At 37.5% G+C, this 27,775-nt stretch overlaps 1 protein-coding gene and 1 long non-coding RNA gene across 3 annotated transcripts in view; one reads left to right on the top strand and one right to left on the bottom strand.

The window, feature by feature from the left end:
• The first annotated feature begins 106 nt into the window (after window positions 1-106).
• Window positions 107-27,739, top strand: tmem201 (transmembrane protein 201). 2 transcript variants are annotated; one of them, XM_061903944.1, is made up of 11 exons: window positions 107-351; window positions 741-861; window positions 5,337-5,531; window positions 5,627-5,806; window positions 10,528-10,856; window positions 10,923-11,126; window positions 14,096-14,313; window positions 14,596-14,658; window positions 16,440-16,739; window positions 19,813-19,932; window positions 26,662-27,739. In XM_061903944.1, exons 1-11 carry the CDS (start codon window positions 251-253, stop codon window positions 26,751-26,753), a joined length of 1,923 nt encoding a protein of 640 aa, XP_061759928.1. In that variant the 5' UTR covers window positions 107-250; the 3' UTR covers window positions 26,754-27,739. The 2 variants fall into 2 exon arrangements, with proteins under 2 accessions (XP_061759928.1, XP_061759929.1); XM_061903945.1 differs by lacking the exons at window positions 14,096-14,313; window positions 14,596-14,658; window positions 16,440-16,739; window positions 19,813-19,932; window positions 26,662-27,739 and having other exon boundaries at window positions 10,923-13,725.
• Window positions 6,463-27,775, bottom strand: part of LOC133554784 (uncharacterized) — a 45,468-nt gene continuing 24,155 nt past the window's right edge. The window contains exon 3 of the long non-coding RNA XR_009807210.1: window positions 6,463-7,730. This is a non-coding gene — a long non-coding RNA (uncharacterized LOC133554784). The remainder of the gene's footprint in view (window positions 7,731-27,775) is intronic.

The raw sequence follows: 27,775 nt of genomic DNA, 5'->3' as shown, positions 1-27,775 counted from the left end.
AAAATCATATTTTAATTAAAATATTTTACAAAAAAAATTGTCCACTAATCATTTAAGATCATTTTATAAAGCTATAATTACAGCTGAACTCCTCCGGTTAATGACGTAGTTTCCGTTTCCGGCACATGGGCGTGTACAAAAAGGGCTCTTACCGCGTTGTCTCCGTAGTCCTTATTCATTAAGTAAGCTGGGGGGGAAAAAAATACAAATCTATTCGGTTTTTAGCTAAACTACTTATACCGTTGCCGAAATGGAAACGTTAAACGATTTTGTCCAACAATATCCCCAAGTGCTGTGCAGCGCTACGGCGTTTGTGGCGGGTGGCGCGCTCATCTACAAGCTTGCTAACAGGTAACAACATGCATGCTACTATCAGTGCGCCTCATACAACAAGCGAAGTGAAGTCAATTATATTTATATAGCGCTTTTTCTCTAGTGACTCAAAGTGCTTTACGTAGTGAAATCCAATATCTAAGTCACATTTAAGCCAGTGTGGGTGGCACTGGGAGCAGGTGGGGAAAGTGTCTTGCCCAAGGACACAACGGCAGTGACCAGGATGGCGGAAGCGGGAATCGAACCTAGAACCCTGAAGTTGCTGGCACGACCACTCTACCAACCGAACCACGCCGTTTATAGTTTACTTGTAGTTTTGCAGTCAAAAACTGTGTGAGGGTGGTGTTTATTCTGGATACTTCATGAGTTGTAATCATTATAACGGTAAAGTTGCAATGTCTTTACAGGAAGAAGCCCCTGAATGTTAAGGTCAACTGCTGGTTCTGCAACCAGGACACTGTAGTTCCGTATGGCAACAGGAACTGCTGGGACTGTCCGAATTGTGACCAGTACAATGGCTTCCAGGACGTAAGTGACACTTCTTCACTATGGTGCAACATTCTTGTTAACGGCCCACTTATCCACCAATATCTCCGGGCATTGAAGTAAAATATGTCCTAGTAATCTTAATGGCATGGATTGAAAAAAACTATTTTCAAGAGTCAGTGAAATCCAGGCCTCAAATTTTAAATTTTTAAGGTCACTGTAAGTGTTGCCTCATAGGGGTCATATTTTGGGGCACCAAGACAAATATTAAGGGTTTCCAAAGTGCATATATATATATGTGATTGTGTGTGTGTGTGTGTGTGTGTGTATATAATATATATATATATATATATATATATATACCGATATTAGGGCTGCGAATCTTTGGGTGTCCCATGAATCGATTCTTGTAGCCTGGGATTCGATTATATATCGATTTTTTTTTCGATTCAACGCGATTCTCGATTCAAAAACGATATTTTTCCGATTCAAAACAATTCTGCATTCATTTAATGCATAGGATTTTAGCAGGATCTACCCCAGTCTGCTGACATGCTGCAGAGTAGTTGATTTTAAAAGAAAAGCTTTTATAATTGTAAAGGACAATGTTTTATCAACTGATTGCAATAATGTAAATTTGTTTTAACTATTAAACGGACCAAAAAGACGACTTATTTTATCTTTGTTAAAATATTGGACATAGTGTGTTGTCAAGCTTATGAGATGCAATGCAAGTGTAAGCCACTGTGGCACTATTGTTCTTTTTTTGTTTTGTTTTATAAATGTCTAATGATAATGTCAATGAGGGATTTTTAATCAATGCTATGCTGAAATTATAACTAATATTGATACTGTTGTTGATAATCATTTTTATTTCACTACTTTTGGTTTGTTCTGTGTCGTGTTTGTGTCTCCTCTCAATTGTTCTGTTTATCTGAGTGTTGCTGGGTCAGGTTTGGTTTTGGAATTGGATTGCATTGTCATGGTATTGCTGTGTAGTGGTTTGTTGGATTGATTAAAAAAAAAAAAAAAAAAAGAGAGAATCGATTCTGAATTACACAACGGGTTCGATTCGTATTCGGATTGATTTTTTTCCCACACCCCTAATATATATATATATGTATATATGTGTGTATATATGTGTGTATAACAACATGCTATGTATCATGAATGGTTTTTAAAATAATAACTTGTGAAATGAAAAAAAACATGGTGTTTACTTCTTGATATCAATATAAAACACAAAACATTTTGGCTAATGAAGACAAAGTCAAATAAACAAGCTTTGTTCTTCAGCAACAACCATGTACTTCAGTGCAACAGTTTGGCCAACAAAAATAAAGAGGACTGATACCTCACAACTAACACACAATCTTTGTGTCTCACAATGAAATGACAAAACATTTTAGCTAGTGTTGATGTTATTGGAAAACAAACAAATTTAGCAGTTAAATAAAGGACGAGTGAACATCCCAGAAAACAAACTGAAGACTTTATTTACAAGTTGTGACAACGTTCCCGACACATCGCCTTATGCATGGTAACTCTCAGTCCCAGTGGCGGAAGGACGTTCAAAATGACACTGCAACATCAAATATTGTTCTCTTCCTTGCGCCTTTAATCGCACATTGAGACTCCACAGGAGTACAAGCGATCGAAACAAAGCTATCTGCTCCGTTAGCTTGGAGGGAACATTTTTAAAACAAAGTCCATGAAGTCCCCGCCAATTTACCCGAGCCGAATGGGCCAAGTGTGCATGCGCATACTCAGCTGTGTTTCAGTATTCAGGAAGTAAGCAGTTGCCTGAAATGCATTACTAAATGACGATTTTACAGTAAATACAAATTTAAGCGGTGTTACTAACATTCTGGAATTTTACAGCTGTCTATCATTATACCGTTTTGTCGTTACATCCATACTCCATTAACAAGCAAAAAGTCAAGGGCGGTCACGGCAAGTTGTTGCCGTAAATGTTGGATACATTTTAAGAGCATTACAGCAAATGACAAGGAGGGCAGTCGCTTCAAATGCCGCGATGCCGCAGTTAAAATTTGAGCCCAACAAATCTGTCCAGTATGGCCAGAAAGCCATCATCTCAGAGAAGTCCCTAGTCCAGGGGTCGGCAACCCAAAACATCGAAAGAGCCGTATTGGAACAAAAATACAAAAAACAAATCCATCTGGAGCCGTAAAAAATTAAAAGCTGTATATAAGTCTTAAAAAGAAGGCAACACATGATGTGTCTATTTTAGCTATAATAGCCTACTATCAAAATGATTGTGTCGCAGGCTGAAACAAATCTCCGTTGACAGAAATGTTGAAATTTAATGTTCTATGCATTTTTACAACATTAGAAACCATTAGTAAATCAGAGGCTACTCAGGAGGTGAGATAACTCCTGGAAATGACTGGCTTTTAATGGCCAAAAGTGAAGTGAAGTGGATTATATTTATATAGCGCTTTTCTCTAGTGACTCAAAGCGCTTTACATAGTGAAACCCAATATCTAAGTTACATTTAAACCAGTGTGGGTGGCACTGGGAGCAGGTGGGTAAAGTGTCTTGCCCAAGGACACAACGGCAGTGACTAGGATGGCGGAAGCGGGAATCGAACCTGCAACCCTCAAGTTGCTGGCACGGCTGCTCTACCAACCGAGCATACCGGCAATATAAATGTGTGTGTCCAAGTTGAAGGAAACGGCTGGCTGTCTTCTTTTAATAGATTTATTACAATCTTTGGCAAGCTAGGTAAAGTTTGCCGTGTTCTGGAACAACATGGCACACAAGTATATCGGCGTGGCGCAGTGGAAGAGTGGCCGTGTGCAACCCGAGGGTCCCTGGTTCAATCCCCATCTAGTACCAACCTCGTCACGTCCGTTGTGTCCTTGAGCAAGACACTTCACCCTTGCTCCTGATGGGTGCTGGTTAGCGCCTTGCATGGCAGCTCCCTCCATCAGTGTGTGTGTGAATGGGTGAATGTGGAAGTAAGTGTCAAAGCGCTTTGAGTACCTTGAAGGTAGAAAAGCGCTATACAAGTACAACCCATTTATAATTGATCAGAAATGCAGCCAATATTACATACCGCTAGCCTAAACAGAATGTTAGCATTGATTAGTTTGCAGTCATGCACTCACCAAATATGTCTGATTAGCACTCCAACAAGTCAATAACATCAACAAAGTGCACCTTTGTGCATTCACACACAGCATTAAACATTGGGGGACAACATTAGACAAAGAAGGATTTGAAGATTTTACATGTTGCGTCACAGTCCACACTATGGTGAGTTCAAGAACCGCCAAAATTAGTAGGGCAAAACAGTGTTCACCAAATACTCTCATCAGTGAAGCACACACACAAACATTAAACAGTGGGTGTTCTCACAATTGGGAAGATTTGTGTCATGTTTGTCCTCAGTCAAAAAACATGCTAAAACAAAACAAAAAATTTCCCCCATCTTTTTCCATTTTCAATCCTTTTTTAAAAATGCTCCTGGAAGCCACTAGGGCGGTATTAAAGAGCCGCATGCAACCACCGAAATAGTCCTTAGGGTCTATTTTAACTGTAAATCCCAATACATAATGTATAAATGTTAGTCCTATTTGCAGATGATACGACTGAGTTTTGTTCAGAAGAAAACACACAGAAGGTAATACAAATAATAACAGAAACAAGCAAATGAAACTGGTAGTTTGACAAAACAGAGTTTTTGTGTTGAAATACTGTATTGGCAAATAACTACAAACATACGTTTTGTTCAATAACCGTTACAAAATAGGTCAGTCAGAATGATACATAGCATTGTTTATAGAGAACATTCAAACCCTTTATTAATTGAATCAAAAATATAAACATTTAATGATTTGCTGCATTTGAAAACAGCTAAAATTAGGCATAAAGCAAACTATAACCTGCTACCCAAAAATGGTCAACGATTTTTCTCAACAAAAGAGGAGAAATATAACCTTAGACAAAAATCTAATATAAAACATATCTGTACCTACAACACTTAAAACATTTAGTATATCAGTATGTGGAATTTCATTATGGAATGGATTAAGCAAATAAGTCAAACAATGTAAAAATATGATCTATTTTAAGAAACCGTTCAAACTCAAAGTTTTTACGAAGTACAAAGAAGGAAAATGCTGATAAATATTTTGAATCCTATTAAAAAAATAATCTTATTCATTTATTATGTGAAACATAAGTTACAAAACTATATAATCATGAAAACTTGTATTGTTTATTTATGTATTTGATGTTTATTTACTTGTCTAATTATTTACGCATTTATTTATTCATTGTCGTTACAAATGGAGTACAAACAAATTGAATAGAAATTGCTATGAAAAGAAAAGGGCTAAGATTAAATATGCGATGTGATTAAATTATTAGTATTTCAAAACATCTTGTCATTTTTGTTATTGTTTGTTTATTATTGTTTGCAAAACTGAACTTTTCGTTGGAGGGAAAGCAGCTGTTGTCTCATGACGGAACTAAGTTTGTCTTTCTTTTAGAACGGGGACTACAACAAACCCATTCCGGCCCAGTACACAGAAGATCTGAACCATGGCGTGTCTGGTAGTCTTCCTGCCCAAGCATCTCCTGGTAAACTGCAATGGGTCAACTCTAAGATGCTCCTATGCAGGAAGTGCAATCACAACCAGTCAACTAAGATCAAGCTGTTGTCTTCATTCATGCCTAAGGATGACGTACGTATTAAACCATCGCTTTACTGTTCCTCGGACTGCAGAAGAAAATGAAGATCTTTAAAAAAAAAAAAAGTATTCTTTTTTTTTAACTTTAGGGCAACTATGACGAGGAGATTGACGCATACAAGTGTCACTTGGAGGAACACTACAAGCTGTGCAGGCCATGTCAGGCAGCAGTGGACTACTACATCAAGTATCAGAATCGCCAGCTGAGGACCGTTCTGCTCAGCAATCCGCTTAAACGCACCCAAGATTCTCTTAAGGGCTTTATAAAGGTAAGTACACTTTGCAGTACAGGGACAGAACTTCTGCCAATACGTAACGTCCTGTGCAAAACCAATGAATGAACGGCGAAGATGCATGAAATTCAAAGTCAAAGACTTGGAATAAGCTTTCACCTGTGGGATTTTTTTTTGAGTACATTTATTTGGGTTTTCATTAAAACATTTAGATTTATAACCTATACAGTAATACTGGAGGGATCAATCAAGTGACGTAATCAATTGTGTGGTATTGATCGTGTCTTGAAGCAATTAGGCCGAAATGGAGTGCACAACTTGGCTGCAAACAGCAAAGACGCTGTGGATTTAGATTTATTAGTTTGCATTCTGAATAAGGGGTGCAAAATTATGGCCAAAATAATAATCACAATCATTTATTAACAATATTAAAATCATACTTAGGAATCACAATTATTCATTATGTTGGCAATCAACTGCATGCATTTGAATGTCATGTAAAATCTTATAAAAAAGGCTAAATAAACTTTATACATAAATCTAAAGGCAAATATCTTGTTTTTTTTCCTTTTTTTTTTACATGATTTTTTAAAAATCATTTAGATTATCATTAACTTTGTCATTACACATGCATAAAATACATGATTACGAAATTTTGTTTAACATCAAATCCAGAAGTGTATTAACCTGTATACAGTATTTAAATATGTATATATAGAATAAATCGTTTGAGTAAAATATTTAGAATTCTACAAACTAGATGTAATGGATAGAGGGTAACATATAGATATACATGAAATCTGTGACATGAATATGCAAACTAGATAACAGTACATAAAGACTTGGCTCTATTTAAGTTTGGCTGTTTTGTTTTGCTTTAGTTTTTCCTGGCCATAAAAAAGGCATGTTCTGCAAGTGGCCTCTGCTTCATCAACTGGGCACCCCCGCATGACCCAGTTTTTTTGGTCCGGCGAGAAATATTGGCACCTGAACGAAAAGTGTCTCCAAACTCTTTTACACAATGGTTAGCTGTTGGTCCTGGTAGTGCAACCCCAAGTAGACAAACAGAGCAGTGTGTTGTGCAAACGTCAACACCTGTTGCTGTCTGACAGCAGTGCGTTCTTTGATACACGCCAAGCTAGACGCCACAGAAGTCTGGGCCGTGAAACAAGGCGACCGGCTTTAGCGGCCTGGGTTAAGTTCATTATTGTCGACGTGGTCATTAAGCTCTGTACCCATTCAGAAAGTCCTCTGGCTTGAGTAAGAGTTGCTTCACAAGGCTTAAAGATGAGCCACTATTGCTTTCCTTCTGCCGTAGGCTGTGATCTAATATACAGCAGACTATCACCTTCATTCAATCGTGGCAGCCCAAATCTTCATTGTGATTAAAATGTGATTCATTTTGTATCTCTTGTCAGTCTGAAGGACTACATGGCATCAGTTATGGAAAGTTGAGCAACTGGTACATTCATGCTTTCCAAACAGCATTCTGTTTCATATAACACTGGCAATGGAACGGGTTCAGAAGATTCAGTCAAAGCGCTTCTTTTGAAATTCTGCCTATCATTCGCAATCCTTATGTAAGAAAAGAACACGTATGTATTCTTTTTTGTAATACATTCTAAATAGTAAATAAATACTATCAAAAGTCCGCTTACAATGGAGCCTATTTGAATCGCTCTATTCTGCCTACAAAGCCCTTAAAACATCCAAACACATTCATTAAAGTTTTACATACATGCTGTAAATATATGGCAAAGGGATAAGCGGTAGAAAAAGGATGGATGGCTTCACGGTAGGAGAGGGGTTAGTTTGTCTGCCTCACAATATGAAGGTCCTGAGTAGGTAGGGTTCAATCCCGGGCTCGGAATCTTTCTGTGTGGAGTTTGCTTGTCCTCCCTGTGAATCTATGGGTTCCCTCCAGGTACTCCGGCTTCTTCCCACCTCCAAAGACATGCACCTGGGGACAGGTTGATTGGCAACATTAAAATTGGCCCTAGTGTGTGAATGTAGGTGTGAATGTTGTCTGTCTATCTGTGTTGGCCCCGCGATGAGGAGGCGTATTTTCCAGGGTGTACACCGCCTTCCGCCCGATTGTAGATAAGATAGGCACCAGCGACCCCAAAGGGAATAAGCGGCAAGAAATGGATGGATGGATGGATGAGCATTTATAATTACATGTAATATTTAGCAATTTTTAGGCAAACAGCGCATCAATTTCAAAAACGCATAACAACTTATTTTTCTTTTCCAAAATCACTGATTACTCCTCACTGCAGACTTCATGACAGCCAACAATCATAAAATATCACTTACTGTACAAGGTGTGCTTTCATTGGTATGCTGACTAATACGTTTTTATATTCCTGTATAAGATTAAAAATAACTTAGTTCCCCTGGAAAAAAGGGGTGTGGAACCAAGCGTCTTTTGGCGTCAAAGTGTACCAACTTTCTACTATCAAGATGAGATGCATGATTTATGATGTAGAATAAACTTTCATGAGCACGAAGGTGAGGAATGATGTCAACATAGCCACATAAGGTACTGATCACGAAGCTGCTATAAATAGTTTGTCTACGTAAGCGCTTACAATAACAATATCACTAATACTGGGTTGATATTCAAGTCTGGGAATGTAAATGGAGTATTGTTGGCGGTTTTGGATGGTTACTTATTGGGTTTTATGGGCAGAATAGAGCACCTTCTACTGGCTCGGCTGTAAACTGACTTGTACAGCATATTAAAAAAATACATCCGTCGTCATGTCTTTCATAATGATGTTGAATGATATGCATAATTCCAAGAAAAAGTGCAGTTCCCCTTCGGGTCGTGGGGGTGCTGGAGCCTATATAATTGGTCTTATGCCAAAGTTTACAATTTTTTCGAAAGACAGGTTGACACATATTGGGGTTTATGTTTTTTAAAAATACCAGTTATAAATGAAGTTTTATCATCAAACAACTGTCGAGCAGCTATTAAATAAAATATATATTTTTATTGCTTTTTTTAACTGATGTTGAAAACACTATTTGAAGAAAATATCCTTTTTTTTTTTTTAATATGGAATATTTTCCAAAAATGGGTCTTAAAAAAGAGATGTCATCTTTTATTATGGTTAATCATATATTCGAGTCAATACATCATTTGGTGACCATATTAGGAATGTTCCGGTTCAGGTTTGTGCTGCAATTTCTAATACCAAGTCAATAGACAGTACACAATAACTAAGCAAAAGTAAAAACTACTATCTACTACCTATTTAAATCCTTTAGTATTGGCCATCAAAGTCCTCCTGTGTCCCAGGAATTATTCCCCGAGTTTGTAAACATTAACAAAAACGACGACAAAATGATTGCGCAAAGAAAAATATCTACTGTTTCTAATAACTTGTGTATCGATTGTATACTGATACTATTTCTGGTAATGACAGCACCAATTTATGCATCCAGCCGCATTGACTGTGACATTGCTGACAGGGCAACAGACCAGGGGTCTGCAACCCATGGCTCTGCAGCCACATACGGCTCTTTTGTGCCTCCGCCGTGGCTCCCTTTGAAACCGAATGTCAACAAATAACGGTTACTTGATCTATTTCATTTTATTTAGTTAGTTCATTTGAATTTAACAGTTGTTATTCTGGAGAGTTCTGGGATCTTGTCATAGAAAAATAAAACACATTTGAATATGTTGTCGATGGAAATGTATGTCACAGCCCTTATGCGACATCTCTTGCTGCCATGTTTTTAGCGGTCAACCCCTAGCAATGGACGGATCAAAAAAGATAAATTCCTATTAATTTGCTATTTTTATTGATGACTAGGTAGTTGTTTTCAATTTTTTGTTAAATGAATATGTCGTAGTCGTATGCCTTCAGAATATTGGAATGAGTTGATTTTTTTTTTATTCATTAATAAGGGAAGGAACAGTGTATTTTGTTTCTAATGTTCAAAATAATTTGATGATTTGCTTCATTATACCCAGAAATATATCAAATAAATGTTTGATTTCATAAGTCCTATAGCACACGTGTAAGGAAACTAAAAGTGGTGTTATCGTCATTTTAGGAATCTAACAGAGTTTGTGGCTCTAGGTGGGTTTTATTTGGGGGGAAAAGAGCTCCAATGGCTCTTTGTATGCTGCAGGTTGCCGACCCCTGCTCTACTTGTTAATTTTCCTGTTAACATCGGCTTACTTTCTGCTGTACTGCGCTTCCATCTAAACTTTCGAAGCATTTAGTTCTTGGTGTTGTTTGAAGGCAGCTTAGTGGTTAGTGTAGCTGCTCCTGGCTTGCTCTCGATGTGTAACATGTGTAATAGTCTTGTCCACCAGTGATAATGTTACTAGGAAATGTAGTTTATTTGCCCTAACAAAGGTTATTATTATTAACTTATGGGACCAGTTTAATGCGGCATATGGAAAAGCCGCTTGTCAGCTGGGGGGACTAAAAATAAAAATCAGAAGGGATCAGCGTTTGTGATCGGCGTTAAAAGGCATTATTTGGCAAGGGCGGGCACATTTTATTTTTTTTTATTTTCCGAAAAAAGACACTGATCAATGGCAAATCAATCGGCATTTCTCTTGTGTAACTTTTTCCCATCTTAAAGTAGACTATGTTTTCCACATTTAAAGTGTCCTATGTACCCCGCCTTCCGCTCGATTGTAGCTGAGATAGGCATTAGCACCCCCCGCGACCCCAAAAGGGAATAAGCGGTAGAAAATGGATGGATGGATAAAGTGTTCTGTTATTTTTCCACAGGGTTATTTCTCTTCCTCTTGTCCTCTTGGGGTGGTACTCCTGCGATGCCTCGCCACACTCATGTGTGCTTTCCTCCTTACTACATCTGTCTATCCACCTGCCGACCAGCCAGCAGCATCAAGTGGAGAGCTGAATCTTCCCAAACCCTCCACCCAAAATGCGTCTGACAGCAGCCATAAGAGCGACGGAGGCCTGCTGGAGCTCCTCCCATCGGCTCTTGTCGACTACACCAAGATCTTATGGCTATACGGACAAGCTAATCAGATGGTGGTCGTTTGTGTCGGTGTGTCTACATGTCTCACCGGTGTCCTCTTAGCAGGACCTGCCAGGTAAATTTAATCCTGCTATCGAAGTGTAATGAAAGAAGAGTCCTCTTAAACTGGTCTTATTCTCAGGTTAAGGAGAATCGACGCAGTGTCCTCTGTGCTGTGGTTCCTTGTTCTGTGTTGGCACATGGTGGCAGAGTTTGTGGGTATTGATGAGTCAAGCTGGATGGACACAACCAAGCACATCATCACCGCCATCTGTTGCATTGTCAGCTTTGCTGCCGCCATAGCAACGCGCAACCCGCTGGGTCAACGAAGAGGAAAATACCGAAGGTCAGACTCTCGGCGCTGATATTGTGCTTGCGTTCTTCTTCTTTTTCATCTTCTGTCATCGTCATCCATGCAGGATTTTGATCTTTGGATGTTCTTTCACTGTTCTGTTATATATTCATTCTTCATGAGGGACATGCAAAAAAATACAAAGCACCTATATTATGAAACTTTTTAAAACGTTTAATGACAAGTAGATGAGATTAACATGAAAACATCACTTACAATCTACAATATTTTGTCATCGATATCATTAATCATGAGTCTTAAAGAAATTAAGGTTTTAACAACACGGTTAATAGGGCCGACAGCACAATATCAAGGCATAAGGATACTTAATTATTAGGGATGTGCTGATCGATCAGCCCCCATCAGTGTAAGCCAATTTTCATGAAAAAGAATGTGATCGTCATTGCTGATTAATACATTTATGCCAATCACAAACGCACACTACTTGGTTCACACCAAACCAAATTAATCCGTCCTCTGTAGTAGCCCTTCAGGCACTTCTGGCCATTTTCAGTGTTTGGTACATATAATACTCTAATTTAGGTCAATATTTCCTGTAAAACGTAGCGTTTAGTATGTGTCTTTTACGTTTGTTGCTTTGTTTGTCATTTGGAACAAATGCTTTTCTGTCTTCTCTTTGCTTTTCTTTTGGTGCCTTCTTTTGTCAACGCTCTGACATAGAGGGCACTTCTTTTAACATATTTACATGTCGCCCATGCTCAACTTTATTACAATTTACTGACTTTCCAGTCAATGTGATCCTTAGTAGGGGTGTCCCAATTCACAGACGATATTGGTCCAATGTCAGCAAAAAAAAAAAAAGATTATTGCCACTTAATAACTTTTTCAATGTTATATTTGTGTTTCACACACTAAACTAACTTCTCCAGACTGAATGTGACATTACGTAAATATGTTATATGCATTGTGCCAGACTTACCTTATGTTACATTTCTTCAAATGACCTGTTGGTAAAGGTGCATGGGGTAAGTCTTTTGAGTTATATAAACTCAATAGTTATTTTATATCTTCTCCAGGGACAATTCCATATAAATAAGACCTGATTGTAACTTAGAGTAGCCAGTGTACACCTTGTATGGGATGTATTGTAAATAAGTCAACACACTGATTGTGTAAGTCAGGCGTGCCCACACTTTTTCTGCAGTCGAGCTACTTTTCAATTGACCGAGTCAAAGGAATCTACCTCAATCATATATATAATTTATATTTAATTATTTATAAAAGAGACGTTTTTGTTAACACGTTAAAGGTGTTTATTGATAACACAATAATGTTTAACACATATACATTTATTTTGTTTCATGAAGACAAGAATATAATTTGGAGTATTACCTGATTCTGATGACTTGCATTGTTTGGAATCAGACAGTAGTTCTGATAACGTCCACATTTTCGAATGGAGGAGAAAAAAGTCCTCTCTGTCCAATACCACATAAAAGTGCTTAGTTTTTGGCGTCTTATTTGTCCAGCTTCCATACTCGTTTTTATACATTTTTCAAGAAATACATTGACGGCCAACTCCGTAGCTTGCTAACTTGTGCACGCTAGCTTTTTGTTAGCGCAGGCAGGATGAAGCAGGGCTTTTATTGTGAAGACAGCAACTGTGCAGTCTGTCTTTAGGGTTTTGACAGCAGGGACGGCGCGAGATTGTTGAAATAAAAAGTATTTCTCGCCCTCCTCTCGGTCATGTTTTCTTAATAATGATCTGGCAGCAGCCAGCGTCATCTCAGAAGCCGTGACGAAAGTGACGTCGTAGTAAAGATTGATGATCACAAATTTTTGGATAATTTTTTTAAATGCTTGGTTTGCGATCGACTGACACCCCTTCCACGATCGACCGGTAGCTTGCGATCGACATAATGGGCATCTCTGGTCAAAGTATTTGGCTTCATAATATCCCAGTACATGTTGTAATTCATGTTTTCCTCAAATAAACCACCTCTCTCCAGTGCTGGCAGCACTTATGCAGCTTCAGATCATGACCCTACCAACAACATCGGTGCATTTTTTTGCCAGCTGAAGACAACAATGGCTGTGTGTTGACTTAATTTCAGAGGACAGTCAATCTATAAGGGTATACAAATTATACAGACTATAGGAGTCTCTTCAGAAGATGGATGAAATAATTGTTGGCTGTACTTGTCTCAAGCAACATCAGCTGTATCATGGTTGTTTGTGCAATGTGTGATAAACTTGAAATTTTAGAAGCACTAATTTTATTGACACCTAATGTAGCTATATCTTGATACGACGAACACATTTGTGTTTTGATTGGATTGTAGAACTACATTTTTTACTAATGAACTGAAGGTTTTTTAATTATTTATTGCACTGTTGTACACCTGAACACCATGTGAAACTTACCTAGAATGTTAAAAAATGTTCTACACTGAGTTTGACTTTTATACTACTTTATACATTTGCAGCCAGGCAGTTTTGGTTGCTTGTTCGTCACCCAGTTTGTGTTTCCTGAATGCCTAAGTGTGGATTTTTACAACTATTATTTATCAAGACTTTGTAGTAAAACTTGCTGTGAGTGTGTGTACGTATAATAAACTGCATATCTAAGTGAGTGTGTTGTTTTTATTTGATGTAAATGGAAACCCTGCTCTTGAAGTGGTCTTTAAAAAAATACAAATGAGCGTTGTTTTCATAAATTTAGAGGACTGTGAATAGTTACTTTGCATCTGCCACATTGGTTGTGGAACTGAAAGAATGAAGCTGCTTTGGCGAGCATCATTTGTTCAACAGGCTGTGAGCAGTTGTTCAAAACTGACCTACAGCTGTCTTCTCAGCATCTCTGTTAACAAAGCTCACAACAGTGGACAACTCTTGCCCTAAACGTTTGTAGAATAACATGCAAATAAATCCATTTTATAGTTTTTTTTTTTTTAATGTTATTTGACTCCAGGTAGTAGATTGTCGCTGCTCTTGTTTTGCAGATACCTCTCAGGTTCTTCAGCGCAATCCCTAAACAATCAGCCCACTCTGCTCACTCCAGAAATGATACGCTCCTTCGTCCCCTCGCCTCCTCCTAACATCTCCAAACTTGTCAACCAGCAAAAGGCTACCCCAAAACACAAGGACCGCCTTTGCTCCCTGCCTCGTCGTCTTAGCAGCGCCCTCTGCCTCGGCACTATCTCCACCTTCACCAGGACAGGTATTCTGCAATGACCTCCTCCCTAAATCCTTCCCTTGTAATCGTGCTTAGGAGGGCTTTTGGGTCCAAAGCTGCATGTATATTTTTTGCCACTAGGAGGCAGAAAAGATTAACACTTGCTTGGCCGGCTTGAATGTCATGTCAAAGAAAAGAAAACATTGTTATGGCTCATCAATGTTTGCTTAATTTAGTCCTATCTTTCTTTTTACTGATGCTGACCCAGTCTCCCTTCTAAAATGTTATTTGACCATAAATGTGTGTATATCAAATCTTGTCTTTCAGATTCAGGCTACTTGTTTAGTGGAAGCAAGCCAGGCTCACTCTACAAAGACTCCCCTTCCTCAGGTATTGACATGCATCATACAGTAGTTCCTATTTCAGAACACACTTTTCTCAAAGAAACTATCCATCCATCCATTTTCTACCGCTTATTCCCTTTTTTTGGGTCGCGGGGGCACTGGCGCCTATCTCAGCTACAATCGGGCAGAAGGCAGGGTACACCCTGGACAAGTCGCCACCTCATCGCAGGGCCAACACAGACAACATTCACACTCACATTCACACACTAGGGCCAATTTAGTGTTGCCAATCAACCTATCCCCAGGTGCATGTCTTTGGAAGTGGGAGGAAGCCGGAGTACCCGGAGGGAACCCACGCATTCACGGGGAGAACATGCAAACTCCACACAGAAAGATCCCGAGCCTGGATTTGAACCCAGGACTGCAGGAACTTCGTATTGTGAGGCAGACGCACTAACCCCTCTTCCACCGTGAAGCCCTCAAAGAAACTACTTACTTTTAAATATGAGTTTAGCTCTCATACAAGTTTATCAACCAACTTCAATGAGTTAAACTTCCATTTAACAGCTCAATTGCAATGAAAATGATCTTGGGCAAATGTAAATATTACATGGCAGATACTGTATACCAGTGGTTCTCAACCTTTTTTCAGTGATGTACCCCTTGTGAACATTTTTTTAATTCAAGTACCTCCTAATCAGAGCAAAGCATTTTTGGTTGAAAAAAAAAGATAAAGAAGTAAAATACAGCACTATGTCATCAGTCTCTGATTTATTAAATTATGTAACAGTGCAAAATATTGCTCATTTGTAGTGGTCTTTCTTGAAATATTTGGAAAAAAAGATATAAAAATAACTAAAAACTTGTTGAAAAATAAACAAGTGATTCAATTATAAATAAAGATTTCTACACATAGAAGTAATCATCAACTTAAAGTGCCCTCTTTGGGGATTGTAATAGAGATCCATCTGGATTCATGAACTTCATTCTAAACATTTCTTCACAAAAAAAGAAATCTTTTAACATCAATATTTATGGAACATGTCCACAAAATATCTAGCTGTCAACACTGAATATTGCATTGTTGCATTTCTTTTCACAGTTTATGAACTTACATTCATATTTTGTTGAAGTAGTAGTCAATAAATTTATTTATCAAGGATTTTTGAATTGTTGCTATTTTTAGAATATTTTAAAAAAATCCCACGTACCCCTTGGCATACCTTCAAGTACCCCCAGGGGTACGCGTACCCCCATTTGAGAACCACTGCTGTATACTATATAGACATACTGGTATGAACTCAATATATTCAATCAAGTCCTGTCTGTTTTCTATCTCAATGTAGCTCAGTAGGCAGTTTAAAATGTATCTTTTTAGTCTACTGTATCAAAATCAATGTTGTGTAACATTGCACACTGCAACACATTTTTAGCAATAGTGCATATTTTGCATTTTCAAGTTTTAAAACCTTGTTATTCTTTGACAATAAGCCCTTTAGTAACATCAATAACAAATGATTAAGACGTTCTATCAATAGATTTATCCAAAGTTGTTAAAAGATTTCAAGTGTTATAAGTATTTTTTTTAAAAATGCATCTTTGACATTTGTATGAGTTTTTGGATCCTAGGAGTTAGGGTGTATAGTCAATCTTAAGGTTACACAAGGATTAACATAGTAAACATCGAATAAGACAGATACAAGCTTAAAATTAGGTATAATGGGTGAAAGGAAGCATAATACTAGACATTTAAGCCTATTGTATTTCTACTATTTTGGTTGTATGCGGTTGTTTATTTAATATTTTCTCACCACTGTTATTCCACAGACTACTTTTCAATGAAGTCGTGTAGTCGCCCATCATCGCCTGGACCCTCGCCGACTCCCTCAATTGACGGCTCGGGGACTTCCAGCTTGAGTTCGGCCAGACAACGTCGACCTCTCATAAGCCCGGCGCGCTTCAACCTCAACTGCCAGAAACCACCAAAGCTCTACTCAATCGATACAGAGTCCACATTCAAGTCCCCGGTGGTGTCCTCGTCGCATTTTCTTCCTGCAGACCAGACTTCTGTTTACAGTGGACGTGGACGCATTTCACCTGACATGTCCCTATTCCCGAGTCAGAGTGGTGAGTACAGCCATCAATCTTTGCGTCTCCTATTTAGATTCAGAAATGCACATTTACCTCTCTGGTAGCTGGGTTGCAATCCCGTGACCTGGAGGGACTTCCGGGTTTCAAGTGATGGTCTAGAGCAGGGGTGTCTAAACTTTTTCCACTGAGGGCCGCACACGGAAAAATTAAAGCATGCGGGGGCCATTTTGATATTTTTCATTTTCCAACCATAACAAAATATATATATTTTGAAAATGTATTTTACCTTTAGGGGCCTCGGGACTAGGGCTGGGCGATATGGGATTTTTTTAATATTGCAATATTTTTAGGCCATATCGCGATATACGATATATATCTCGGTATTTTGCCTTAGCTTTGAATGAACACTTGATGTATATAATCACAGCAGTATGATGATTCCATTGTTGTTCATACTGCATTAATATATGCTCATTTTAAACTTCCATGCAGAGAAGGAAATCACAACTAAGTCAATTTACCAAAACTGTATTTATTAAACAGTTATTAGCAGGTGACTTTTCAAACGACGCTACATATTAGCAGTAATGCTACTTTTGGTAGCAACGCTTGTGCCCCACACATGACAAATTAAAGTTGTCTATTCGACATATTCTCGCTTGAAGCCGAACCACCGCCAGACGATGGACCCCGTGCTGTTTTTCTTGGGAATTAATTCTTCCTTCATTTGTTACCATATTCGCACCTTCTAAAAGCAACCACGTGAGAACGTATACTTGAATATTATGATATAGTCATTTTCTATATCGCACAGAGAAAACCTGCCATACTGTATATCGCGTATATCGATATATTGCCCAGCCCTACTCGGGACCTTAAAAGGTCACAGTTATTAAAATGTTAAAAATAAGTAATTTTTATTATTTTTTTATTTTAACGCCTACAGTAAATCTATACCAACTTAAAAAAAAAAAAGTTTTTATGGCATTTCTGTCCAAAACATCTTTGTTTTTTTAATAGTAAAACTGAAATATGCAGTATTTAGTAATTAGAGACCTAAAAAATCAATAATGCACCATTGATTTTAATTCTTTATTATTTTTGAGTAATCACAGTGAAAATATAAATAAAATACCACTCAATATATTTGGGATCCAAAAGGTGCCCCACTCAGAAAGTGATACATTTTTATTAGGGTTTTTTTTAACTTTCAGCACTTAAGTTACAAGATCAACTTCAGATATATCTGTCGATTTTACGTTTTAACTATTATTTTGTTTGTTTTATGCTCTTTTGTCAAAGAAAACTTTGTTTTTATATGGCAACTGCACAATATATGCAATATTTACCACATAAAACATTTTAAAGTGAATTTTTTGAACTAATTGGAGCTTTGAAAAAAATTCATTATAACATGGTTTTATTTTGTCATTATTTTTTGTCTTGAGCAATGGCAAAAAAATAAATAATTGATTGATTGAAACTTGTAATTAGTAGATTGCACAGTACAGTTCATATTCCGTACAATTGACCTCTAAATGGTATCACCCCAATAAATTTTTCAACTTGTTTAAGTCGGGGTCCACGTTAATCAGTTCATGGTAAAGATGTTTTTTACATGGTAAAATAAAAACAAAATAAAAAAAAACCAGCCTGCATGGCAGCTTTGTGTCAACATTGGAACTTTTTCTCAATAGATTTCACCTCATTCCAATATTTTTATTGTTCTTTCTTATTTTTGCAATAGCATTTCCAGAATGTGTGGCAGGACGGTAAACAATTAGCTGCGGGCCGCAAATGGCCCCCGGGCCGCTTTTGGACATCCCTGGTCTGGAGTCTCATTAGGCTACTGTTTATTTACCTGCATAAGTGCAAATTTGGGCGTGTTTGGAAAGGTTTAACAGGCAAATATATAAGCGATCATAAAAAAATATTTAAAATGGGATTTTGTGGATTTATACAATCTAAAGAAAAATTATCTTTGAAAGACTTAAATCACCAAGGCGTTTGGACACTCTTCGACCATCTTCCTTCAACACTGAGAAAGATTGAAAAGATTGGAGGCACATCATGCGTTTACTTCTGTTGGGTGCACAAATTTAACATTAATCCATGAAAGACTATTGGATTTATACGTGCATCGCTAAGTATCGTATTTGACAACAAGTGTCGTGCTGCTGTGATGGTGACGCTAATGATTAAAAAGATTACCGGTACTTTGTTTGCAGTTGATTTTTTTTACTACAAATATTTGTCTTATCCACAATTTTCTGCAGTTGTTTTTATGGTGTGAAGGTTATATTTGGTCTTATGTAGCGACAGATGTCCCTGTTCAGTAATGTTTGCTAGCGATATTAAGATTTAGCATGCTGTTGAACCTACGAGAGATTTATTCATTTAGTTTAATAATGCTATTAAGGACATTTTTTGATGCTATCAAATACCACTAGAGCCACTATAATGTGGTCATCCGTTTCGAATGAAGCACTTGGTTTTCCTGTAAAACAACCAAGCTTTTATTTTCTGTCATGAAAATCGACAACAAAAATCTGGTGGAGTAGACCAACAATTACAATATTTATTACTAAGACTTAACATGAGATAAGTTTAATTGCACAACCAGGTTTTCGTAGTTGTATTTAAGAATATCAAATACAAACTAATGTGATCTCTGGTCCTTTCTTTACGTTTAGTTCTGCTCTCAAACACTAACTATATAGAAGTAGTAGTAGTGGAAAGTTTCTCAAACAATTAAAATGTTTATTGCAGACATGAGAATGGTCCGATTGTATTCCACAACATGATGAAAGTGATATTTATAAGAGCCATTTCCTTTACACACTTTTTACCTGAATGAACCACTTATTTCAGGACTCTATGAAAGCTCTTTCTTATCTTTATATCTAAACAACTGGATTACCCAAAAACAGAACAGCAATATGGAATTTTCTGCTCAAACTACACACTTACTCTCACTTGTTTTATGTTACGGACATGACATTATATGCAACCCATATTTACTATAGTGTAAATTAATATTATTATAATACTTTTGTATTGAAGTAAATTACACTTTCAACATTGTTTGTTTTGTTTCACAACGTTGCAGATTTGGCTTCGATGCGCGAAGACGGCGGCATGAAGGCAAACGAGAGCAGCTCCTCGGGGTCTTTAACTTGTCTGGTTGGCACGACCACACCGATGCCAGAAAACAGCGCCCCCTCTCAGAGTAAGAAGTTGCATGTATTTTTGATACAGAACCTCCAGTTTGGCTTACGTTACACATTAAACAGAGGGACAGGAAGTGTGCCTCATGCCAGGCGCCTACGTGATAAACAAATGCAGTGCAGTCCACTGTTTCTGTTTTGTTTTCTGGTGAAATATGTAAAGGAACAAATAAAAATACAATTAATAAATTAATTTGCAATGTTAATGCAATTTAGGGCTGCAACAATGCATAGCTTGTTTCCGCAAGATCGCTCAATAGAGAGTGGCGCACCTACAGCGTCATAGATCACAGGGCAGCCCAAGTTTGAGGAAAAATCCTAATTGCAATTTTTCTCTCCAAAATTGTTATATTTTATACCAAAAAATGCATAAAATGGTGAAAATAAAGAGTGAAAGAAGACATGTTACTTTAAGACTGTCAATCAACATATTCTTGTCTCAAGGTGCCATACATTAGAACATAATGCAATAATTTATTTAAAAAAATAATTTGGCTTTATGCATAGACTTTGATTTTTTCTACATCATTTCTGTTTTCTTATTGGAATGATCTGTACCAAATACAAGTAAGCCACATTTTACTGGCATGTGAAATGTCTGAAAAAGGTGGAAATTGCCTTTTTTTAAACATTCATTTTCGCGTCTAAATATCGCTTCTGCATTTTTTTCAAGAAATATCCATAAAAATATGATCTTAAAAAAAATGTGTTAAGTGCTCGCCTCAGCCGCTGGTACTCGCTTTTCCTCTTTCCTAAATGCCGCAATGATTTTCAGGACGGGGAGACAATCAGAAGCACTGAAACAGAACTGCTGGTTAGCTAACCATCAAGCTAGCTTACTGGTTGTCGACTCTGTTCGTTCCCCAAGCTACAAAGTTGACTGACGACTGTCTACTTTGCTGCTAATTGTATTTGGATGATTACAATCCGAACACCGTTAGTTCCGAACCGCTTGTAGTGCTAGAGTATTAATAAGTAGCAAGCGAGAAGATATATTTTTCACATAAAGGATTGTAAACAGAGATCGCATCACCGGAACTATGTTACCCAAAGGGGGTGAGGTTACAGAATAGAGTTGCAAAACGGGAAATGTTTTTCAGAATTTTTTGCATGCATGTTACAGTATTTTGATTTACATTTTAAAATTTTTATTTGTCATAAATTTTCTGCAAATAATTTTTTTTAAATGATGTTGTAAGTTACATGGGACATGTAAGTGTCAAAAATAAAGCCAAAAGAGGTTGGTCGATGAAAATAGATCTGAAGGTAAAAAAAAAAAAAAAATGCAAATCCGGCATGGATCAGTTGGTAGAGCAACCATGCCAGCAAATTGGGTGTGCTTTGTTCGATCCCCAGCTTCTGCCATCCTAACCACATCCGTTATGTCCTTGAGGAAGGCACTTCACCCTTGCTCCTGATGGGGTCATGGTACGGGCCTTGCATGGCAGCTCCCGCCATCAGTGTGTGAATGTGTGTATGAATGGGTGAATGTGGAAATCGTGTCAAACCGCTTTGAGTACTACAGCACTATACAAATATAACCCATTTACCTTTTTCCTACACTTTTAACCCTGCAGCCTTTAAAACGGTGCGGCTAATCCATATTTTATTTCTTAGCTGATGGCTATAATGCAAATGGTTTAAAAAAATAAAAAAATAAATAAACAAAAGCACTGAAAAGGTGTGTTATTGTTTGTGATATGGTGCTGTCTTTTAGTTATGTGCTCACTGCAGGTGCTGCAGTGCCCTTGTTTTTAGAGCTTTCAACCGGAAGTAGAAGTGCTTTGCTGTCTTCTAGTCGTCCGTAGTCTTTCTACTGATATCGATTCTTTATTCATTACTCTAAGCGGCGTTTGTAAGTTTTAGAATATAACTAAAACAATTCTTACATACTAAATTGTTCCATGTCTGATGTCTGTAGAAGTGTTTTCATGCATATTTGCTCATGCTATTGTAATGTAATCAAGGAAGTGTTGTTAGAATGAACTAATATGCTAACATGTTTACGAGTGTCTGTGTTAGTATTATCAACTTACGACATTAGTGGATGCGGCTTATTAACCGGTGCACTCTATAGTCCGTAAAATACTGCAAAATATAGTGTAAAAATGCACCCATTTGCAAAAAATGTAGTCTTGATTTTCCCCCAAAAATTTCGGGGTTGGCGTGGCAGCATTTGGTGCTGATAGAAATGTTTACATTTTTTCCCCTCAAAGGGTGCTAACATCCCTGATTTTAACATAATTAATGTTTCACAAAAAGACCTATTTATTTGATAACCGATCACAAACAACTGCTATTAGAGGGATGTATCTTATGTTTTCCTAGGCCTGTCTGTTGAACTGGACCAAAAAAGTTTATCCTATTAAAAAAAAAAATGTACTTAAATATAATAACTTATGCCAAACCGACACTGCCGTTTTCTCTTCCTCTTAGCTTGTAACGACATGTAGCAAGATAAAACCACATACTCATCTTGCTTACCAAAACAGGCCAGTGGATGTGTGGCACAAAGTGGAAGTATGTGGCGATACCTGGCGTTAAAAAAACATTGTTTTCAATGGTGGTTGGGTGACATACTTTTTTAACAGTACATGCATCCATCCATCCATTTTCTACCGCTTATTCCCTCTTTTGGGTCGTGGGGGGGCGCTGGTACCTAGCTCAGCTACAATCGGGCGGAAGGTGGGCTGCACCCTGGACAAGTCGCCACCTCAACAGTACATGCAGCATAATGAAAAAAAGCATAACTGTAGAGTGGAGTGTTAAATATTAGGCTAGTGAATAATATAATCTTTGGGCCCCACACGATTCGATTCTTGGGGGTAGCGATTTGATTCAGAATCTATTCTTGATTCAAAATCAATACTTTTTTAATAACATTAGGTGCCTGTTCTATGCTTAACTACATTCCTCCATACCTTAGATAAACAGCTCTGACAAATTTCTATATTAATTAAAATAAAACATTTCCACACAAACATTTAAAAAAGTCAAATACAAATAAGGCAACAAGAGCAGTATCCAACATTTTTCTTTTCTAAAGTAAATCTGTACAGCAGATATGAGCGTCTACTTCAACAATATGATTTGCCTGAGTGGCTAAGCTGAACAGGACGGATTAAAAAAAAAATCTAAAATATTGTCTTTTTATCAATTAAAAATTGTTACAAATAGGAATATTGATTAATTCGAAAATCTTTTTTTTGTTTTTGGACACCCCTAGTGAATAACATTAAGGTTATATTCAAAATCTGCAAGTGACTAACATTTTTGCAGCACATATGTAAAAACAGAGCGCTTGCACTTGTCATTTTGAGGCTCTTTTATCGGCTTTGTGCCTTAATAACAGCTAAACTCAGTGTTTCCCATACAGTAATTACAAACCCCGTTTCCATATGAGTTGGGAAATTGTGTTAGATGTAAATATAAACGGAATACAATGATTTGCAAATAATTTCCAACGCATATTCAGTTGAATATGCTCCAAAGACAACATATTTGATGTTCAAACTGATAAACATTTTTTTCTTGCAAATAATCATTAACTTTAGAATTTGATGCCCGCAACACGTGACAAATACGTTGGGAAAGGTGGCAATAAATACTGATAAAGTTGAGGAATGCTCATCAAACACTTATATGGAACATCCCATAGGTGTGCAGGCTAATTGGGAACAGTTGGGTGCCATGATTGGGGATAAAAGAAGCTTCAATGAAATGCTAAGTAATTCACAAATAAGGATGGGCTGAGGGTCACCACTTTGTAAGCAAATTGTCTAACAGTTTTAGAACAACATTTCTCAACGAGCTATTGCAAGGAATCTAGGGATTTTACCATCTACGGTCCGTAAAATCATCAAAAAGTTTAGAGAATTTGGAGAAATCACTGCACGTAAGCGATGATATTACGGACTTTTGCATCAAAAACTGACATCAGTGTGTAAATGATATCACCACATGGGCTCAGGAACACTTCATAAAACCACTGTCAGTAACTACAGTTGGTCGCTACATCTGTAAGTACTATGCAGAGCCAAACCCATTTATCAACAATATCCTGAAACGCCTCCGGCTTGGCTGGGCCCGAGCTCACCTAAGGTGGACTGTTGTTAAGTGGAAAGGTGTTCTGTGGTCTGACGAGTCCACATTTCAAGTTATATTTGGAAACAGAGGACTTGGTGTCCTCCAGAACAAAGAGTAAAATAACCATTCAGATTGTTATAGGCGCACAGTTCAAAAGCCAGCATCTGTGATGGTATGGGGGTGTATTAGTGCCCGAGGCATGGGTAACTTACACATCTGTGAAGGCACCATTAATGCTGAAAGGTCCATACAGGTTTTGGAGCAACATATGTTGTCATCCAAGCAACGTTATCATGGACGCCCCTGCTTATTTCAGCAAGACAAGTGTTACAACAGCGTGGCTTCGTAAAAAAAAAGAGGGCGGGTACTTTCTTGGCCTGCCTGCAGTCCAGACCTGTCTCCCATCGAAAATGTGTGGCGCATTATGAAGTGTAAAATACGACAGCAGAGACCCTGGACTGTTGAACGACTGAAGCTCTACATAAAGCAAAAATGGTAAAGAATTCCACTTTCAAAGCTTCAACAATTAGTTTCCTCAGTTCCCAAATGTTTATTGAATGTTGTTAAAATAATAGGTGATGTAACACAGTGGTGAACATGTCCTTTCCCAACTACTTTGGCACGTGTTGCAGCCATGAAATTCTAAGTTGATTATTATTTAAAAAAAAAAAAAAAAAAGTTTGAGTTTGAACATCAAATATCTTGTCTTTGTCTTTGTCTTTGAATTGAATGCGGGTGTCAGGGATAGACGCGGAAGGACATTTTTACAACAAAGTTCTAAAGCTTAGTGATACATCAGATGTATCAGATAGTAGGTTGTTTTCTTTTTTTTTTTAGCTTTCACGTTCATATTTTGCTGTGTTTGTTATATTTTTGTTGCGTTTCGCTTGATTGTAAAATATGTCGATCGAGAGGGGCCGTGACGTTCATATGTTGTCAATATTCAGTTTTTTATCGTTCATAGTGAATATTGTTAATCCCACATTCTTAATTTTCATGTACTTTGTGGGTGCCTCATTCAGTAAAAATTTTTTTTAATTCTATCTGTTATAACTTTTTTTAGCATTCAATCAGACATTATTGTAAGGTTTTTATAATCCATCCATCTATTTTCTACCGCTTATTCCCTTTTGGGGTCGCGGGGGGCGCTGGTGCCTATCTCAGCTACAATCGGGCGGAAGGCGGGGTACACCCTGGACAAGTCGCCACCTTATCGCAGGGCGGTTTTTATAATACTGTTCCTAAAAATAGATATACGGGCCGCCAGACACATTTCTTTCTTTAAATTTTTCCCCCCAAGTCAAAATACTTGCCCAGGCCTGGTTTAATTAGTGTAACTAAGAAAAATTCATAAAACCCAGACCGCACCCTTTGATTGAAATTTTTATTAGTAGGTTGCACAGTACACTACATATTCCGAATAAGTTTTTCAACTTGTTTAAGTCGGGGTCCACGACCTTAAATAGGCAGACATAGTATCCCTACGGCCGCTGTAATAGAGCACACATGGGAGCGATGGTGTGTGGGTGCAGCAAACAGTGGAGAAGTGTATCCATCCATTTTCTACCCTTGTCCCTTTTGGGGTCGCGGGGGGTACTGGAGCCTATCTCAGCTGCATTCGGGCGGAAGGTGGAGTACACCCTGGACATGTCGCCACCTCATCACAGGGCCAACACAGACAACATTCACTCTCACATTCACACACTAGGGCCAATTTAGCAGAAATTGTTTACCGTATTTTTCGGGCTATAAGTCGCAGTATTTTTCATAGTTTTGCCGGGGGTGCGACGTATACTCAGGAGCGACTTATGTGTGAAATTATTAACACATTACCATAAAATATCAAATAATATTATTTAGCTCATTCACGTAAGAGACTAGACTTATAAGATTTCATGGGATTTAGCGATTAGGAGTGACAGGTTGTTTGGTAGACGTATAGCTATATACGTTATATATGTTATAGTTATTTGAATGACTCTTACCATAATATGTTACGTTAACATACCAGGCACCTTCTCAGTTGGTTATTCATGCCTCATATAACGTACACTTATTCAGCCTGTTGTTCACTATTCTTCATTTATTTTAAATTGCCCTTCAAATCTTTATTCTTGGTGTTGGGTTTTATCAAATAAATTTCCCCAAAAAATGTGTCCAGTGCGACTTACATATGTTTTTTTCCTTCTTCATTATGCATTTGCGACACCTGCGACTTATACTCCGAAAAATACGGTATTTTAACTATTTTCCCTGAAATACGCATTAAAGGTATAAAGTGTATTTTATTCAAATACTTAATTAATCAAACTCAAACTATTTGAGAGACTACTCAATTACTAAAATAATCAGTAGCTGCAGCCCAAAGTGTGATGTCATAACTCCTCATAACTGCCCAACAGTTATCTGTTCGATATTCGATGTGCACTCTTAAAATGTAATTTGCAGTTCTAAACAAATGTATTTTTGCTTTAATTTGTCTCTCTTCTGCAACGTTCACTACCATTCCATGTGCATGTATCCTGGTCACTTATGCAAATTAGCAAATGGCATCATTTGGTTGAAATAGCCCTGATATAGAAGATAACAAAATGAGTGAAATAATGATGGATTATAATGACTTGTGTTCTCTTTGACTTCCGCAGACGTGAAGACAGGTCAAGTTTGGATGCTGCTTTTATTCGCCAGCCTGAGCACCAACCTGCTGTTTGCCGGCCTCTGGATGTTTTACAGCTGAAGATGAACTTAACTGATTGTTGATTTCTTCTCAGGGTGCCACTCGGTAGGAAATCTCTTGCTGTTTACCGTTGGCTCCCGGCAGATAGTCCACACCATTAGGCACGTTTTTAAAGAACTTAGCAAGGTCTTGGTAAGTCTTTTTCTGCCATGAAACAGTGGTTTTGTTACGTGTGCAATAACAATGTATTAATATTACCTCCTTAGACTGGCTCAACCTTAATATTACAGTTTACAGTGACGCAACATATTGGTCACCATTGGGTTACCGCTCATCCATATTTTGAAATGTTTGCCAAAGACGTTCTGCATATTTGATAATATTTATCGGTTTTTGCCTGTGCTGTTATGTAGTGAACATGCAAGGGTGCAAAACAGTTCAAATCGACAAAACGTTTATGTGTATTTACATGATGTACATTTTCATGAGAACGATTAGGGAGGTTTTTTTCTTTTTTTTAGTCATTTTAGAAACTTAGTGCGAGTAAAATACTACTCCTGAACAATTACTGGTTTTGAAATGGTCACTTGCACTCGATTATGTTTTTTTACTTGAAAGTTATCTTAAATGACACTGAAATGAATGCAAAATAATGCTTATTCAGCACTGTTGCAGCTTTTAAAAGGTGTCTACACATTAAATTATTGTGTGTATTCTTCCTCCCAGGAGAACACTTGATTATGTTTAATGTCATTTACATGGAAAATGTAAAGTAACTTTTTCTGAAAAGAACATTTCACTGATGAGTTCAATATATTAATTTATTTTGTGGTTTCAAGTATATTTTGAAGTGCTGCGTTTCTTGTAGACTTATTTTTTTTCTTCAAATGATGAAAGCTCTGGGATCATGTGCTTGTGTTATAAAAATTGTCTTAAATTGATGTTTCGTCAATGTGTGCAATGCAAAATGTGTTCCATTTTGTGTAACTGATCCTGGATCCACACTTTTGTTTCTATAATAAAATATATTTTTGTATTTGTACCAATATTAACTCAATATTTACTTTCCAGAAACCTAAGTG

This window comes from Nerophis ophidion, linkage group LG06 (genome assembly GCF_033978795.1).
Source record: "Nerophis ophidion isolate RoL-2023_Sa linkage group LG06, RoL_Noph_v1.0, whole genome shotgun sequence".
Lineage (NCBI taxonomy): Eukaryota > Metazoa > Chordata > Actinopteri > Syngnathiformes > Syngnathidae > Nerophis > Nerophis ophidion.
This window is presented reverse-complemented; position numbering and strand designations above follow the sequence as displayed.

Coding starts and splice junctions, on each gene's coding strand:
- tmem201 (XM_061903944.1), top strand. CDS start 251: ATGGAAACGTTAAACGATTTTGTCCAACAATATCCCCAAGTGCTGTGC. Junction 5,807..10,527: donor CTCTTAAGGGCTTTATAAAG/GTAAGTACACTT, acceptor ATTTTTCCACAG/GGTTATTTCTCTTCCTCTTG. Junction 19,933..26,661: donor AAACAGCGCCCCCTCTCAGA/GTAAGAAGTTGC, acceptor TGACTTCCGCAG/ACGTGAAGACAGGTCAAGTT.